At 36.0% G+C, this 18,923-nt stretch overlaps 3 protein-coding genes across 4 annotated transcripts; 2 read left to right on the top strand and 1 right to left on the bottom strand.

Annotated features, from left to right (window-relative positions):
- Window positions 1-971: 971 nt before the first annotated feature.
- On the top strand, window positions 972-3,845 carry LOC110802731 (inositol polyphosphate multikinase beta). Its single transcript, XM_022008182.2, has 2 exons — window positions 972-1,161; window positions 2,721-3,845. The coding sequence occupies exon 2, from the start codon at window positions 2,744-2,746 to the stop codon at window positions 3,611-3,613; it is 870 nt and encodes a 289-aa protein (XP_021863874.1). The 5' UTR covers window positions 972-1,161; window positions 2,721-2,743; the 3' UTR covers window positions 3,614-3,845.
- A 699-nt stretch (window positions 3,846-4,544) lies between these two features.
- LOC110802733 (probable folate-biopterin transporter 2) lies at window positions 4,545-9,356 on the top strand. The gene is made up of 6 exons (XM_022008185.2): window positions 4,545-4,820; window positions 4,921-5,476; window positions 7,288-7,547; window positions 7,667-7,762; window positions 7,851-8,021; window positions 8,455-9,356. The coding sequence occupies exons 2-6, from the start codon at window positions 5,101-5,103 to the stop codon at window positions 9,040-9,042; spliced, it is 1,491 nt and encodes a 496-aa protein (XP_021863877.1). The 5' UTR covers window positions 4,545-4,820; window positions 4,921-5,100; the 3' UTR covers window positions 9,043-9,356.
- An 844-nt stretch (window positions 9,357-10,200) lies between these two features.
- Window positions 10,201-14,616, bottom strand: LOC110802739 (enhancer of rudimentary homolog). 2 transcript variants are annotated; one of them, XM_056835454.1, is made up of 4 exons: window positions 14,459-14,616; window positions 11,823-11,916; window positions 10,943-11,063; window positions 10,201-10,586 (listed from the first exon to the last, which is right to left on the bottom strand). In XM_056835454.1, the coding sequence occupies exons 2-4, from the start codon at window positions 11,890-11,892 to the stop codon at window positions 10,496-10,498; spliced, it is 282 nt and encodes a 93-aa protein (XP_056691432.1). In that variant the 5' UTR covers window positions 11,893-11,916; window positions 14,459-14,616; the 3' UTR covers window positions 10,201-10,495. The 2 variants fall into 2 exon arrangements, with proteins under 2 accessions (XP_056691432.1, XP_021863881.1); XM_022008189.2 differs by having other exon boundaries at window positions 14,454-14,613.
- Between the last annotated feature and the right edge of the window lie 4,307 nt (window positions 14,617-18,923).

Below are 18,923 nucleotides of genomic sequence, written 5' to 3'. Positions count from 1 at the left end.
ATAATGTTTGCTAAATCAGAAAAACTAGATGGTCTGATCATCTTGGGTCTCGGGTCATGATCTGGTAGGGTCGTGTCAGGTCATTTTATTACTCGGGTGCAAATCGGGTTCGGCCAGGTTGATTATTTGTCGTGTCATGTCGTGTTAATTTTTTTCATTTCGGTACAGGTCAGGTTCGGGTCGGGTCTTTTCTAGTCGGATACAATTTCAAGTTCAGGTTTTAACGAGTCGGGTTTGAGTCAGACTTGTAACAGTTAATTTCGGGTACGGATCGGATAATTATTAGATCGGTTAAAAGTCAGGTCGGGTTCTCTATCGGATACAGGTTAAGACCGGGTCTAAAAACTATCAGGTCTAGTCAAGTTTAAACCTTATAATTAACATTTATAAATTTGGTTAAATTTGGTTTAACACTTTTTCACTTGTTCAAGATTAGGTAATTATAAAAAATAATATGAACTTTATTTGAGTTATTATTCAGTTAGGTCAATGACAAATCGGGTTGTCAACATGTCGTCTAAAATTAGGTAACGGGTTGTCACGATTTGGGTCAATAACATGTTTCATCGGTTATAATCGGTTTCGGGTTGACATCGGGTCTGGTGTTGAATCGGGTTCAGGTCATTTTTGGGTCGGGTCAGTTGACCCAGTTCTGTTATCGGTTATATTTCGGTCGGGTGCCAAGTTCGAGTCCGAATCATGCATTAACCGGTCGAGATCGGTCGTCGATTTTAACGGGTTGCATACGATCGGGTTATAAATTTCCTATTTTAACAATATTTTGAGTCTCAAATTGAATTCTTAAAAATACAGATCGATTCAGATCGATTTCTTAAGCGGATTAATTTTTGACAGCTCTAACTGATCCACCGCGTCCACATTCTAGGCATTGACGTCGGCAGAGAATTAATAAAAATTATTGGTGTTTAGGAACCTAAAAGTATTGCGGCTTTTGTACGATAAGCGTAATTGAAGCGCTTTACGGCTATATTATGCGTCAGAAACAGCGTCTTCCAAAAAGGAAAAAGCTCATAAAAAGACAACAAAAATATAAAATACAGATCACCTCCTGACTCCAACCACACCACCCAAATCAATCTAGAGAGAGAAACTGAGTACAAGAATAAGCCAAATTGCCGATTCCAATTCTGGGATTTCTCCGTCAGTTTCTACCCTCTTTTCTTTTTCTTTTCTCACATTTCAATTCTTGCATAAATCTGGTTTTTTGCTTTATTTTTAATCTGTAATATTACTGTATTTTTTGTGTTCTTTCTGGGTCTGTTTTTTGTTGGGTTTTGAATGATTTCTTGACAACATGCGCAAAGATTTTTAATTGTTGTTTGAAATTATTAATGACTTTGAATTGTCAGGTGTTGAGCTTTTTGCTATGAAATTGTATAAGTAATTGTTGGTATTTGTTTATGACTGAAATGTGCGAAGATCTAAAGGATCTAGATCAATTAACTAAGCACGTAATTTGTTTGTTCCGTCCGTTAATTGTACTTAATTAAGCACACAATCTAGTGTGGGTCCCACAACATGCAAGGTCTAAGAAGCTTTAGATGTAAAGTCGTAAAGATTAAGATTCTTTCTTTAATAGTTTTAGTGATCACTTGAGAGTTACCCAATCTGCTAACGTCAATTGTATTTAGCTTATCAGGGAAACTGGACCAGAAATGGGGTTGTGTTGTACTCTAAATACCCAAGATCTGGGTTTAAAAATAGTTAACGAGTTAGTTTAGTTGGTGAAGTCTTTAGAAAGCGCCACCAAAGAGTTCAGTGATGGAGTTGTGTTGTACATACACTCTAATAATATAACTCTGTTGCAGTGTGTTGCCTTGGTGGATCTTTGTGAGGCATTAGAATAAAAACGTTTATAATTCAATCAATTTAGGGGTTTACCATTGTCGATTTGCACTTATGGCCTATGTTACTCAGACTCGGGTACGAGTATCGGATACGGGTACGTGTCCAAGTGTCGGATACGGGTACGTGTCCAAGTGTCCGACACGGCTAAATTGTGGAGAATTTCCTTGATTTTAGACCAAAATGAAGTGTCCGAGTGCCCATACCCATGTCCAAGTGTCGAGGATCCGACACGGGTACTTGAGGTAAAACGAAGAGTCCGAGTAACATAGCTTATGGCCCTTGATATGATGTGTTCAAGGGATGGAGTGCATGAATGATATAATTCTTCCAGTTCATAGTGTAGGTAGTTCATTGTCTTGGCATACCATTACTGTGAGTGGATGGCTATGCATACTGTTTTGGTTCTTGTTTTCGGCCTACCTAGATTTATTTATCCTTCAAGAAGTGTGATTGAAACTTGTGTTCTTTGTGACGTTCCTTATAATAACAAGAAGGTAAGGAATTACATCTGATTTTACCACCTTTTTATTTCCTTTTCCTGTGATGTTCTCACTGGTGTTGTGGCTCAAGGGCTAAGACCCTTATGATTCGCGGCCCTTCCCTCATATGTGAGGCTAGTAGGAAACGTTCGGTGGCTGCATACTTGTTGAACTTTCGTACCAGATAAATTTCTCTGTTATTAGCTGAAAGTGTATTGTGAGGAAATTGCTTAAATTTTATGTATGACCTGATGATTGTACTGCATTTACTTGGTGTTTTCTTGTCTTTGGTGTCATAGTAACTAAGTAATGGCATTAGTTTCACTATGATTGTATGAACATCCTAAATAAAATTTGTTTGGAATATTACAGGATAGATAGCTAGGTCGAGAATTATGCCAATGTTTAAGGTCCCAGATCACCAGGTTGCTGGACACCAGGCTCTTAATGGGCAGCTTGGCCCACTCATAGACGAAACAGGTTTATTCTACAAGCCACTTCAGGAGGATGAAAGAGGCTTAAGAGAAGCTGAATTCTACAAGACATTCTCAGCTGATGTCAGAGTGCCTGATCACATACGCAAATTCTTTCCCAAATCTTTTGGAACCAAGCTTCTAGATGCTTCTGATGGATCTGGGCCTCTTTCTCACCTTGTTCTAGAAGATTTAATGTCAAAGTATGAAAATCCATCCATAGTTGATTTTAAGATTGGGTCCAGAACCTGGTACCCACAAGCAACGGATGAGTACATTGAGAAATGTCTCAAAAAAGACAAAATAACCTCTAGTCTTTCTTTGGGTTTTAGGATATCAGGTTTACAAATCTATGAAGGTCAGGAATCAGGGTATTGGAAGCCTGATCGAAAGGTGACAATAAAGTATAAACCAGAAGATGTCAGAATGGTTTTGAGGAAGTTCGTCTCAGTAAACCAATCATCAGATTCCAAGAAAGAATCGGGTTGTAGTACATTTGCTTCAAGTGTGTATGGTGGTTCTTCAGGAATTTTGGCACAGTTACAGGAGCTGAAGTCATGGTTTGAGGAGCAAACAATTTACCACTTTTATTCTTGCTCAGTTTTGATGGTTTATGACAAGGAATCACTAGCGAAAGGTAAAGAGGTGGTTCCTGCAATAAAGCTTGTTGATTTTGCTCATGTTGTTGAAGGTGAAGGCATTCTTGATCATAACTTCTTGGGCGGGCTTTGCTCATTGATCAAATTCATCTCCGACACTAACAAAGATTGTTTACAGAATCAAGGGTCCTAGGCTTTCACCATTTCCTACGGAATTTGTATTTTTAGAATGGGTGATTTGATTCTTTTGGCAATTTCTTTCAAGCCTTTCAATCAGTAGACGCTGTTTTTAATTTTTCATATGAATTTATCTGAACTATGTGAATCTGAAACTACTTCTGTAAGGTGAAAAGAAAAGGAAACAACAAATGTATAACGATCATGCACGGATTACGTATCGTTATTGTTAGAGTTGACCAAGCCAATGCATATGGGCCATATAGCTATTTGTTAGAGTTGACCAAGCCAATGCACATATGACAATCTTTGGACAAGATTTAGCTTTTTCATAGTATTCCCTCCAAATCACGTTAATTTGGACAACTTTAGTGTAATTGCAAGTATTGGCAAATTATATTCCAAATCAAAATAAAATCTTACTTTCATTAAAATCTACTTTTATCACAAGGTATAATCACATGCTACTTTTATCTATTGTAAATTGTAATACCAAATACTATTACAGTTATTCAACGATCAACATTGTTATGCCCGTTGATATTTAGTGAATTTCATTAACGGTTTGTTTGAGAAGATATTTGTACTATCGCGAAAGATGGTTGCTCACTTGCTCATCAGCGTTAGGCACCATACTATAAAATGACCCAAGAACTTGTTGAATTTGCATCACAACTTTCCAAGCTTGTTTAAAATCGTAAAATTCATTTTATTCATAAACGATATACTGTGTTTTTATAAGTTTTTGTCTTCAATCTTAATTTATATACCCTTTATTTAAAAGATTACATTCGAAATTAACTTTCAACAATTAGCCAGCTAGGATAGGATCAATAATGTATAATTAATTATTACTCTTAACTAGGAAGTTGAAAGGTTCGGGCACTTGTAATTAAGAAGCAGAGTTGGATTTAACATATATAATTTTTAAAAAATTGCAAGTAATACGGATTACTACACAAGTGGGCCTCTAAACAAGTCAAACTCACAAAATTCATTTCCTGCTTTCCTAATTTCGTCGAATTTTTGTGAATTTCGGGTCGAAATTACCTTTTTCCGAAGTAACAAAATGTGAATAACACCCATGTGAGGATATTCACCTGCATCGAAGTTGAAGTCAAATCAATTCCAGTTAAGTTGGAGTTTTTTCCATTTACCCAGAATCCAAGATCCCAAACTGATGCAGATTGTTTGCTTGCTTCATTGATGCAGATTGTTTACTGGTTAGTTTATCTTCTTCATTATTTCAATTCAGTTTTTTTAGTTTTACTTCATCTTGCATTGTTAAATCTGACCAATTTTGTTCAATGTTTACATACCCAGATGAAAAGGCACTGATTTTTGAGCTTCTTGGTGATTTTCTGAACTCAAATGACCAAAGAAAATGTCACCCAGATAGTGATTTGTGAATTCTCCCAAGAAATATCACTCAGGTTGTGATTTGTGATTTTTCTGTGCTCAAATTTACTTCCTTTGGCATTTGAGATTGTGTTTGTAAAAGTCATGGTTGAAGATGAAAACCCAGAAGCTAAATTGAAGGTAATGGACGAAGAAGAACTTAGAGTGGATCCCAAGTTTGGGTTTTGGGATTATATTAGGGGGCCACTAAATTGGCTCAAAATGCTTGCTAAAGAGATGCATTGGAGTTTTGTGTTTGGGGTAGTGATTGTGTATGGATTTAATCAGGGTTTGGGTGGAGCACTAAATCGTGTCGGTACCGAGTATTACATGAAGGATGTCCAGAAATTGCAGCCTTCTGAGGCACAGATTTATCAAGGGTTTACTTCAATTCCTTGGATGGTTAAGCCTATTTGGGGTCTCATGACAGATGTTGTTCCTATTCTAGGGTTTCATAGAAGGCCTTACTTCATATTTGCAGGTATATTTTAATCATATTTGTGAAGATAATGATTGTTTGTTTTGTTGTGTGGTATTCTATAGAATAGATACATGAAAATGGTTGATATTTTTGCTTCAATCGTGATGTCAAATCGGCTAATAGTTCTCGGTCACTGAACTATATAATGGAATTTCAGTGTTCCATTACTTACAGTATGCTGTTTCTTCTGCTCTTTGCTGGGTGCATTAGCTAAATTTGATGTCAGGAGCAGAGTTGAAAAAATAGTTAAATATGAAGACAATATGCCGCTATTGTCTTATCTGATAACAACGGTCCCAAAAAATAATGATGATCCTTCATAGGACAAACTTACCTTTTTGAAGTTGTTTAGAAAGTTTGCTGATATCTTATTTTGTTAGCTTAATTAGACATTAGACTTCTTTCATCCTACTTGCAGTGTCATGTTTGTGTTACAGATTCATGTTTGAAGGATGGATTGAAGAAGTCATGTGTGAAATAGTAAATAAAGGAAAGTGGATAACAAAGTGGAGTCTTTTTTAAAAATTTATAAAGAAAACGGACAACAAAGTGGAATCCCCAACATAAAGCAGGATAAATAAATTTGAAGTGGAACTGTGATAGTTGTCGTTTGGTAGACTATTCCTATAAGTGTCTTCAGTTTCAGAGACATCATTCAATCAGGGATGCTTACCACTAAGTTAAAAGTGCATCTTAAATGATATTTAATTTCAAAAATGAAAGCTTACATCTTGAAGTAATTGGAAGCTTTTTGATATGTTCAAGTATTAGTATTCGAGAGTTTATGCTGGCTTTAGTGTAAAAGATTGACCTCTTTGATTTCCTTTGAAATTCTGGGGGATAACGGATTATCTTTAACCATGGATCCGTCGGTTGAAGATCCAGGAGTTTATCCTTCTCTTTTCTTTCTGCTGTTCTGTAACTCCATCCAATCTATGGTGCCTGTAAATTCCTTGTTAGGGGAGAAGTTGGATGCATGTAACCTATCGCAAAGAGGCTCTTGTAGTTGTAGCCTTATCTTAAAACTGTGAAGACTTTGGTCTTAGAGGCAACTGATTAGCCTGCTACTTAATGCAAAGGAAGAAGGGAAGGGAAAGCAGTTGTGTGAGACATTAGGTAATTTATTGTAATCTAATGTTAAAAGTGTGATCATTTCAGATTTTCAGCCTTTTTTTATTTGGTTTTACCTCTTTCTTCAGATCTAAAAAACTAAAAAACAAAAAGAAATAATAACTATCCCTGAACTGTGGATTAGCAAAAGTCCAGGGATTCGATTTATCTATTGATTTCTTATGGTTCAAGACTTCAAGTCCATTCACAATTGAAGTGCCACACTTATCTTATCTTGACGGAACTAGTTGAACATTTCTTCATACTCAATACAGGACGAAAGGTTACGTACTTTCATGTTAGATGCAGGAATTAGGTTAATTTAAGCAATGAAGAAAAATCTACGACTTCAGGATTGTCTGATCAGCTGTTGCCAAAATATTTTGATTTGGGGGGTTTTCACTTGTTTGTTGGAACTGTGAATACTAAGTAATGGTTTCATTTTGAAAGAAATATCTTACTGAGTACAGTTTAACACTCTTTTCCACACAATCTCGACTGGGATTTACTTCATTATTGTATATACGACATAGTTGAATCAAATTTCCAGCCTTTTCTTGTAATCGGTGGCAACTTTTGTCTTACCTTCTGTCCATCACTAATTGCTCAACATTACTGTAAGTCTGAACCACATGCGAGGGTACATGTGTGATCTCAGGTTCTACCACATGTTTTAATCGGTTTTATCGTGTTGGTTATAGGTATTCTTGGCATAGTGCCCATGCTATACTTATCTTTGCACCAGCAGATGCACATCTTCTTCGCAGTGCTGTCTTTAACAATAGGGAGTGCAGGAGCAGCAATAGCAGATGTGACTGTTGATGCATGTGTAGCACAGAACTCTAATAAGCATCCACATCTTGCTCCTGACATGCAAAGCTTATGTTCATTGAGTTCTTCCACTGGATCACTCCTGGGATTCTTTCTCAGTGGTCTTTTGGTTCACTTCATTGGCCCAAAGGTGGATTTCTTTACTTCAATGATATATTTTCTTTGCATTCATAGTTAAAAAAAAAGAACGAAGCACTTCCATGTTTGATACATGATTTCATGTGAGATTTTCCCTATTTTGAACAAAAGGGGGTTTTTGGATTGCTGGCAATCCCAGCGGCACTTGTATGTCTGGTCGGAATCATACTTCAAGAGCCTCAAACAGTAAACTTCTCTTACAAACAGGTAGCTCGCTTTTCCGTCTCTTTTTCCATTAGCCTTTTTGTATCATATTAGTGTAAATAACTGAACACTGTAGTGATCTTTTTTGAAGGTTGGTAAGAAGTTCCTTGATGCAACCAAAACCATGACAGCCACACTGAAATTGCCAGATGTGTGGAAACCATGTCTATATCTATACCTCAGCAATGCTATGAGTTTCAATATATATGATGGAATGTTTTACTGGTATACTGATTCAGATGCAGGTCCTCATTTTTCTCAGGTATGACGGATTGTTTGCTTATTAGTCATGATTGTGGCTCTGCGGCTACTTGACAATTAGTTGCTCATGCTTTAGGCACATAAATGTTACGAAAGAGGGATAATAATTAGCTTATAAATGTCAAAGAACGAAATTGGTCATGATGGGCGTGGTACAAAAATTTGGTTATGAATTTTAAACCTAGGTCATTAGACAACATCTACACACTTTACTAGTTAGACTAATAAGAGATATCTTTGATTCAATACAACATGCCCACCTTAAGGATGTGTAGTTGTTAATAGTTTTTAGGCATCATTTGAGTGAAATGAACTCGGTAGCCCTTATTTCAATTCATCTGTTCTTATTCTGGACATTTCTGAGTCTAAACTTTATATTTCATTATCTTTTTTAATTTGTAAAGGTGAAAACAATAGCTTAGTTGTATTTGCAGGAATTCGTGGGCTATATTCTTTCCATTGGTGCAGCTGGTGCAATATTGGGATCACTACTGTTTCAATATGCCTTGAAAGATCACCCATTCCGGGATCTATGTTTCTGGAGTCAGCTTCTGTTAGGTCTATCAGGGATGCTTGATTTGATGCTGGTTTTACGATTGAACTTAATAGTTGGTATTCCAGATCATATATTTGCAGTACTGGATGAATGCGCATTCCAGTTTCTTGGGAGGCTCAAATGGATGCCGCTACTCGTTCTCAGTTCAAAGCTTTGTCCTTCTGGAATAGAAGGCACCTTCTTTGCATTAATCATGTCGATTGGTAACATTGGTACGTTCTCTTCATCATGGTTCGGAGGTGTGTTACTCAATATTTTGAAAATCACAAGAACAAGATTTGACAATCTTTGGGTAGCCATACTGATCCGTAACATAGCTAGAATCTCTCCACTCTTGGTAATATTTTTAGTACCTAGGACTGATCCCACCTCTTCCATTCTTCCATCTAAAGTCCCAAGTACAGAAATTCCGGATGATGACAAAATTGAGCTAGTATCTCTCATGACCAGTGCCGATAGAAGATGACATTTATTCCGCAGTCTGTTTTGTTTGTGATTTAGGGGAGAATCTGTCTAAATAGATACTATTATTGGTTTTAGGGAACTTAGCTTCAGAGCAACAGATAATACCATTTTGATTCTTTTATACGGAGTACCTATCAATCATTCTGCAAATTCTTTTGTAGTGAAACATGTCTGGTTGTAATTGTAAGTTTTAGAAAGACTTACATGTTGATCGCAAACAGATGTGATTATCATAAATATTGATACCGATTTGTAACCAAAAAAAATTGTAATAGCAGGCATTTTCTGAATCAGAATACATACCATTCATTTCAATGCTGTGTGTGGATGGTTGGAGGATAATTTTGAGATTGACTGTGCTGATCGACATCTAATGATCTGCTGCTTACTCGTTAGGCCGAGAGATAACTAACAGCTTTTTTTTTTTTCCCATGTAAAGCTTCTGCAAGTCAAGTTCTTAGGCTTGAATGCACCAATTTATGTTACAGATTCTAAAACTAACAGAACTTGTTGTCATGTTCTGACATTATGTTTCTGAAACATGCTAAAAGTCTAAAAGTGGTGATGTAGATGATTGGCGAGTGAAAGAAATTGGGCAATATGTATAGGTATCTTCGATTAAATCACATTGACTCTTTTAATATGAGAGGTTAAAATAGTATGACGCTTATTATTGTATGTAATGAGAAATACTAGTTATTCGTATACGGAGTAATTTGTTACTATGGTTGTGCAATTTGTTTTGAGCAACAATTGGTCTCCAGTAATTCACCTAATTGGACCTCAAAAGCCTAGTAGAAAACTATTGACTTTGTCACAATATGCTTCAACAAAAGATTTTCATGTTTCAACTAATTTACACTAGAGTGCAAAATCAAACAAAATCTTGTTCGGTACAGACTAAAACTAATCAAATAAATAAATAATTTGAATTGAATTGAATTGTTACATCACTTATGTACATTTATTAGATAATCCTGGTAAAATCATTAGCTCGAATATGTCTACTATTCCATGGTAGCCAAACCAACAGGCTCAATGGTGGTTCACATGCCACATATTCACAGGCTCGCCAGTCACCACCGTTCTTTTCTCATACACACCTAGAGTCTAGAGAAAAGGAGGATATCTTTTTCTATAACTACTCCGTACAATCGTATGCCTTGTTAATTACGATAACAATAGTGTTTAAAGATATATTTTCTGTCATTCAATTACAGGCTAAATATCAAATCAGTCGGTTGGGTGTATATTTTCTAAACCTTGTATATCTTTAGCCATCATAACTGTGGATTCAAATCTAGTTCAACATCCTAAGGTAAAATAACTACATTTCACATTACAGAAAATTTGTGCATATAAACACCGTTCTTACAGATAGAATGCTTTCAGTACTGCAAATAGGATCTGCAGCGATTCAGTAACCAAGAACCCAAATCAGTTTGCTCCTTGATTCACCTTGCTAATTTTTTGAGTCGTTGAAGTGTCCTCTGTTTGATCCATTCCCTATCATATGGCAAGTAACCCTGAATAGAATGATCAAAACTACACAAACAACAAAGACAACAAATATCAGTGCAATCAAGCAACCGGGAGAAAATTAGAATCATTAACAGAACAGAATTAAAATACAATAAACACCAAGATATGCTACAAATTTGGCAATTGATCAACTAAATAATTCAGAAAATAAGACATGTTAAAATCAAGTATCAAAAATCCTTACGATGAAAGACAAATAAAAGATAGCTGTAGTTGCAAAATAACATTCAACTACAGAGTATATGACAGATTAAAATAACTTTAACAGAATAGCTAATCTTCTGATCATTGAGAATTATTTGAAATAAAATATATGGTAACATACATCCAAATAAATACAGCTAGGATGAGAGACGTACACTAATGCACTCAAATCAGCAAGCCCATCAACGAAGTTGTACAAGTCACCAATGTCATAACTGATGTTTCTGAGGGTTGGATTTATCTCCTTCAGCTTCTTTTCATACAATGCACAGATACCTGCATGTGAAACATGCACAAGTAAACAAAACAAAAAAGATTTCTGCCTCAGGCAAGTCATTCAGCAGGTAGACTAAGATGCTACAGTCAACAGAGGCTATTGGAGTTGGATCTGCTGTTGTGTGAACTTTTCAGTTTAGCTTATGCTTTTGTTCAGAAGCTCAAAACACTTGCTTTGCTCATGATGTCAGTGGCGGGGTGAGACGCATTCTAGAAAGTGACTGCCCCTTTCAATCCTGATCAAGTTTCAGGTTTCCCCCTTTGGTTTTACTAGGTGTTCTGTGCTCTATTCCTTTGTGGCTTCCTCAGTACAATTAGCATGTTCTGTTTTTTCTAGGCCCCTGATTGACTTCCAAACAAACTTAGGAATAAATTAATTAAAAAGTGTACTGCACTCATATTTCATTTACTTATCCCCAAGAAAATACCACAAGTAGGCATCGAAAAAAAAATCAGAAATAAGTAGTGATAGAGTAAACCAGCTTTAGTAATTACTATTGATCTTTTTAATATTATTTAGTTCGTCTAAAAGACGCTACTGGTTGAAATTGATTAGGGTAAGGTGGATCTTTTACAAACCTTGCCCACATGACATAGATGAATACAAGATTGTAAGTCTTGTAAGCATGGTTCCTTTATTTAGGTTTCATCCTCATTCAACCAGTAAAGCTTCTTTTACCAAATAATGAAACAGCTCATATGAAAAAGTTCAAACTCCCGTACTAAAGTTTGTATAATAAACCAAAAATAACAACCTACCATCCATTGCTTGGCTTATCGACTCATAATCCATAAATGTTCGAGATGATCTGTTATGTGATGTCTGCATTAGGATAATTGTGTGCTTATTATCCTGTAAAATTGAAAAATGGCTCCAGTAAGCACCCCAAAGCATTAAGGATTGATAAGGCTCAAAGTAGGGACCAACTGAACAAGAGAGACAAATGAATACCAAATGCAGTCGAAGTAACGAACTGGTACTCCAAAGCAAAAACACACAGATTTTCTAGTCATATTTACAGTTAAAAAAATCTTCACACTACGCATCTTTAAGGCAATCACAAGTTAATCAACAAAAAAAGAGTTAATCAACAAGCCAAGACTTCTCTCTCCCAATACATTTTATTTGGAGAAAGTGAGAAACGTGCAGGAAAATGCTGTTAACATAATTCATTGCTGCGAAAATCAGATAGCCCACAATACATCTTGCTTGTTGATAATTATTTCATTTATCATATGCTTGAATATAATTTTACTAATAAACAGAAAGAAAATTATCTTACACAGTTGTAGCTGCAACACAATATTTAACTTAAGATCAGCATGTGTTGTCCATTTTTCATACCTTTAAAAAAAATGCATGATGATTTACTTCCATACTTTGGATCTTGAAACCAAAGATTTCATATCACAGACGATTACAAATCACTTGCAGGATATTCCTATATAAATACTTCCAGTATGCTCAAACATTGACCTAGAGTGTCATCTAGGTTCATGACAATCATGTCTATGTGCTGAAGTACCAGAATTTGATCATGCACATTCAGTCACTGATTTCAAGATAATCCTACAACTAGGATACGCATTTAACTAAGAGAAACCTACAACAGAATATCAATTTCCTTACTCAAGTATGCACTTCAGTATAAAGAGGAGCAGAATATAAGATTGATTGGATAATGAATTACAATTTTAATTTTTCACAACCCATTGCCTGTCTTGACCATCATTTGCAAAAAACTTTAGGTCTAATTGTTCGACTTAGCTTCAGAAAATAAGTGTACAACCATTCGACTAATCCATTATAAAGTTGAGTATATTTCTGCAGTTCTGCCTTTCAGGACTCATGCACTAACCAATTTGGACAGGTGGTTCAATGACTCACAATTTCAACAGAACTACTAAAGCCATGAGAGTATATTTCTGGTAAGGGACCTAGTAACATAGTAAAACGCATAACCAAGATCATACTCTGTATAAACAAAATTTACTGACTCACTTTTCTTGGCGGTGGAAAAAGGCATAGGTGTATATCTAACATGGTAAGCAATTTCATTACTAAAGGGTCTTTTGCAATACAGTGGGATTCTAGAGATCAGCTTATGCTCAAATAAGTAAGTAGAGTACACATCAGTGGCAGGATCAAATAGCTGAACTAAACAGTAGTTCATAGAGTGCATCCCATATGAAGAGATCTAAAGTAGCATAGCACCATTTACAGAGTGTTTTTTCAAAAAAAAAATCACAGAAGTAAAGCCAGCCAATTATCCGTCATCTTAATTTCATTGAAATCAGACATTAGAATCAATCACTTACTCCACTAGTTTTCAGCTCATTCAATGAAAGGAAAACTAAAAACTCCATTTAAACTCAAAGAACAAAACAAAACAAAACAAAAAAAACACTCCACTTAAACTCAATGCATTTGATTTGACAATAGCAAACCTGTCAATCTCGTAATGATCTAACATATGGAGAAGACTCATTGTGATTTGTGACCGTTTCCAACTCATTGAGTTTTAAACACTTACGAAAAAACTCGAGTAACATCAATTCTACAAAGCCTGTTCAATGTCTGCTATGGTGTGAATGAGTCTTCCATACTGTCTAATGATCCAAATAAGCTAGTTCTAATACTACATCCTTTATACCAAGGCTTCAACTAGAAAAACAGGAAAAGAAGGTCGACCACAATTCCTTAAAGATTTTTGAAACAATCCTCAAAATTTATGAGAAAATCCAAACCCTTCACCAAGCAAAATAAAACCTCAATTGCAACAACTTCATATACTAGAATATCACCATATACGAGTACAAAATTTATGTCAATCCCCCTCCCCCCCTCCGACGGCCCACCTCCTAAATAAATAAATAAATCCAACTGAATTTTATGAATATACCGTACAACATATACAAGCACATCATTACACTACTTTGATTCTGATTACACTGGAATCCACCCAACCACAGAAGTACAAACAAGAACTGAACTTCAAGTCAAAACCCTAATTCCCAAATCAATTGCAAAAATTAACAAGTTCCAGAAATTTTTCATTATCACCTCATGATAAATGTATTTCCACTTCACAGACAACTCTAAACACCAAAAGAATCATCAAAAAAATTATCCCCAAACCTCAACTTCGTATTCATCTATCAAAATTCCAAGCAAACACAGAGTCTCGTTTTGTTGTCACAACTAAGCTCAAGTTCTTGCTAAAACCCTAGCTTTAGAATTCATAACAACAAAAATCAAATAAACAATAACGTTTTCTTGTTGTTGGTTCAAAAAATGAAAAAAATTGAGCTCAATTATCATTACAACAAAAACAAGCAGTGAAAGTTATGAAAATGGAGGTGAGGAGAGAGAAAGAGAAGAGCGAGTACCATACTGAAGGATAGGGGCGGCCAGAAGAAGTTGCAGAGGTTGAATAAGGAAAGGGTATCAGCAAAACGCGATTACAGAAAGAGAGAATCTCGCACTCCCAACAAGTGCCCACTGGCCACGGTCTACGGCGGGCGACGACTAGCAAAAGACCAAATCAAATCCCCAAATACTCCGTACTGAGGAAGTGTATTTCAATTAACAGCTACTCCCTCCGTCCCTTAATACTTGCACCGTTTGATTGTTATTGAAAAATGTGTAAGTGATGGAGAGTGGTGAATGTGGGCGTAAATTTTTAAATGATTTGTTGTAGGGAGTAGGGGTGTAGGTGGGTTATTAGGTAAGTGTGAGAAATAATATAATATTGGTAATCAGCTTACTGTTAAGGGCGCAACATTAACTATGTAGCATTTGTTGTAGTAATCTGGTTGAAGCAGGTCGGCTAGCTACTGCGTTGGGAGGTGTCGTGGTTACTCGTCTTATGGTTAATGTTGCGCCCTTAGCAGTAGGCTGAAGATCTTTGTGAGAACGAGTTCGCGAGGAGCTCCTTTCGCTCGGACACCTTTCCCTTGAGTCGCCCTCATGTCTCTCACCTTCAGATTTCAGGTCTGCCATGATACTGTACCTCCCCACAGACGGCGCCAAATGGTGTGGGAACTTTGTTGGTGCTGACGTGTCACCCTTTCCACGGAGGTATCAGGTATGCGTTGGCACGATCTTCTTACAACCTGCAAAACAAGAATATCCCCGTAGGAATATTCCCTTCGATGCTTAAGTAAGTATTTGATAGAGAGAGAAAGTAGTTTATAGAGAAAAGGCAGAAAAGAATAATTAAGGTAGGTGGGAATGAATTGATTTCCCTTTCACCTAGGGATCTATAATATTTATAAGGTAGGTGAGAATGAATCGATTGCCCTTTCACCTAAGTCCCTTATCATGTATTTTGGACAGTGGGCTTAGTGCGTCGTATGAGGTTTGGGCCTTTAGTTGTTGGGCCTCTTCTTTTCGTTCAAGTATAGTTCCTTCATATTCAAAAAATTTGCCTAGTAGGCGTGGGGGTGCCACGTGTTTCTCTGTAATTGGTCCAGGGTGGACTATCAATTTTGGCCACATCAACTTGCACAAAGAAAACTCAGAAATTGAGAGAAGAACGAAAAACCCCTAAAAATCGAATTTAAACTACCAAGACCTAAGAAAATTTAGAAATTAATAGAATATAAGAGTCTAAAACAAAAAAACCTTGAAAATTCGAATTTTACATACTTAGACCTAGAGAATTCAGAAATTGAGAGAAGATAAACGAAGAAAAGTACCTAAAGTATAACACATCATTGAGATAGTAAAACCCCTAAATATCGAAATTTATATAGGAATTTAAAACACCAAAAATTCATAAAAGTTGAATTTTAAATACCAATACCTACGAAAATTCAGAAATTGATAGAATATAAGTATCTGAAACTCCAAACCCCCCCCCCCAAAAATAGAATTGTAAAGACCTAAAATCGAATTGTAACCTAAACCTAGAAGATTCAGAAATTGAGAAAAAATATATGAAGAAAAATACCTACACGTCCTTTGAAGTTCAACAAATAATTGAGATACATCGTATCTTGGATAGAATTTAACAGAGAGATTGAGAGAAGTGCTAAGGGGTTTGAAGAGGAGATTGGTGGATGAGTGCACCATTTCATTACAGACAAAAAACAGAGGACAAAGGACAAATAAAAAATAAAAATAAAAAACGCACAAGGATGAGGAGGGAAGGACACACGTGGAGGAGGTAGACACGTGTCGCCATCCAAAAATTAAGGGTAAAGAAGTAATTAAACTATCCTTAAGTAAAATGCCAAAAAAAAACATGAAGAAAAATGAGGATAATTTAGTCTTTTGACTATTTTGTGAATAGAAAAATCCAAGTCCTCTCTTTTTAAAGGTTATAGGATAAACTTAATAAACACTTGTCAGAAAATGAAGAAGTAACAATCTACCTGTTATCAAAATGTTAAAGGAAATTAAGTGAAACCTTATATTTAATTTTGGTGGTTTTGTGAATTGCTACCTTATAAAAAGAAAATTATATTTTACTACCTTATAAGTTTGGCTTGTTTGACTAACACTACCATTTTACTTTTATTTTGGCAGTATATTCAAACATTCATTATAATGATTAAAAAAAAAAAGCATTGTTCATTACTATCAGCCTACAACTGATTCATGGGAGATACAAGTCTACAACTAACACTATCAGAACAACAGAAGTAACAAGACTCAACCCTACTAACAGAGGTAACTAAACGTACATGACACAAGACTACCACACAGACTACTACCAGTATACAACAAAGTAAGGGGCTTCTTCAACGGACGATGAACCTAATTAGCTCGAGGGCCAACAAGCTTTCTCTTCATTCATACTTTGAACTTGCAATCACCATAAACACAAGAATGACATGAGTTTTTTTATTATTATTTTCAATCGCGCTCTTCTGGTTCCCTTTCCACGATTCAGAGTTATGACTTTTCTTCCTCAGTGAGAGAAGATACCATGTGATCATGCTTGTTGCTGAAAGACGACTTGGATACACCCAACTTGATCGTGGTTGTCTTTAATCGTGCTAGAGTCAATGGTCGAAGAGTCACTTTGGTCTTCGCTCTCCTTAGGTTTAGGAAACCCAATCTCCATCTCTAACTTATCATCCTTGTCTTGATCCTTGGACATTGCTTATTGAACGGTATCCCCATGGTTGACAGGGTAGAAGTTGACAAGTTATGTTCCTGATTTTCATTTGGCCTCTCATGGTGCTTCCTTGAACTAGGAATAACTCTAAGAGTCATAGGAGAATGGAACTTAGAGTTGTAATATTGCACCAACTTCCCTTGCTTTAGTTGAACATAATCCTTTGTGAAATAGTAAGATAGGAGCCCGACCTTCTTTGGTTAACAAATCGATATTTGGGCACTGTCAATTTGGTCTTTCAAATTTGTTGACACTCGCACAATCTTCCATCGTCTCATTTCTATCTATTTTCATATCCTCGCTCGTTTGATTGTCTTCAACAATACTTGCACAATCCTGCAACTACTCGTCCTTCATATCTGAAATTTGTGCTTTTACATCTTCATCCTTAACTGACTCATAGTCACCCTTATTTTCACTCTCATCTTTTATAGACCCATTCTGTGGATTTTGACCATACCCACTATTACAAATCTCAACCTCACTTCTCTTTGCCTTTTTGTGAGTGTGGGATAAACCAAGTCTCAAACCCAATAGGAAATACTCATGATCATGGTCACTAGCTTTCCCATTCTTCACCATGAGAGGACTTTTAATTTTCTCAAGCTTAACGGCTACTTCACGATTAGATGGGTCAACTTCAGAGGAAAATAACAAATCAAAATAAGCAAAGTCACTCCTACCCGATTCTTCAGCCGCCATGGCTCTCCTGTATAGAGCTTTAACATTGTTCGGATCAAACCCCAATATTGTTGTGCAAATAATATCCACTTGCTCATACTCATTTTTCCTACTAAAAAAAACAGCTGAATTTAGCAGGATGCAAATAGAAAGATTATAAAAAGTGTTTATATGCTCCTCTTCTTCAAAATCAAAACAGCCAAGGATGATCCCTACATATCCATACTTCTCCAAAGCATCAGAAATACGACCCTTTAAAAAAAAAAAAGAAAAAAAAAAAAAAAAAAAAAGTTCCCTTCTTCTTTCACTTCCAGTGCAAAATCCAAAACCCCTCCTAGGTTTTCTAAGTTAGCAAGAAGTGCAACCAAAAGTTCATCTTCATCTGTTATATTATCCCCTTCACTTAGTAGCTTATTTAACTCCTCCCTAAATATCTTATAGACATCCATAGAGCACATCATGAAGAAACTAATATTTGATAAAAACAACACAAATTGCGAAGACACCAAAATTCAATCAACCACTAGAATCTAGAAAATCTATAAGATAGAAGGCTATGGCAGCACCGAACCCATTCTTTGCACTTTAAGAAGAGAAAGACCAACTAACCTTCAAGCACAATAAAAATGGCGAAACGCACAAAAGCCTTCTACAAACAGACTTGGAACTCAAAATAAATATTATTACAAAGCTAAATCACCCCGTGAAAGAGCAGAATAGGATGAGCACGTCCACCCTCGTCTCTGGCGAGTCCGAACAGAAGAATGAAGGAAGCGCTAAAACCAAGAATGTTTTGGAGGGGAAGAGTCTATAGAGAGAAAGCCTAACTCTTATGATTTTATTTTGTTTGAACATTACCATTTGACGTTTTTCTTTAATGTTTTACGTCTTTGAATCCCACTATAACGGTTATTGAACATGGCAAATGAACAAAACGGCAAAGGAACAAAGATATTTAAAAGAATAGAAGAGATACACGACAGAAAACATTAACGGAAAACGTCAAATGGTAGTGTTAGTCAAACAAACCAAATTTATACAAAACCACCAA

Source organism: Spinacia oleracea, chromosome 1 (assembly GCF_020520425.1).
Source record: "Spinacia oleracea cultivar Varoflay chromosome 1, BTI_SOV_V1, whole genome shotgun sequence".
Lineage (NCBI taxonomy): Eukaryota > Viridiplantae > Streptophyta > Magnoliopsida > Caryophyllales > Amaranthaceae > Spinacia > Spinacia oleracea.
This window is presented reverse-complemented; position numbering and strand designations above follow the sequence as displayed.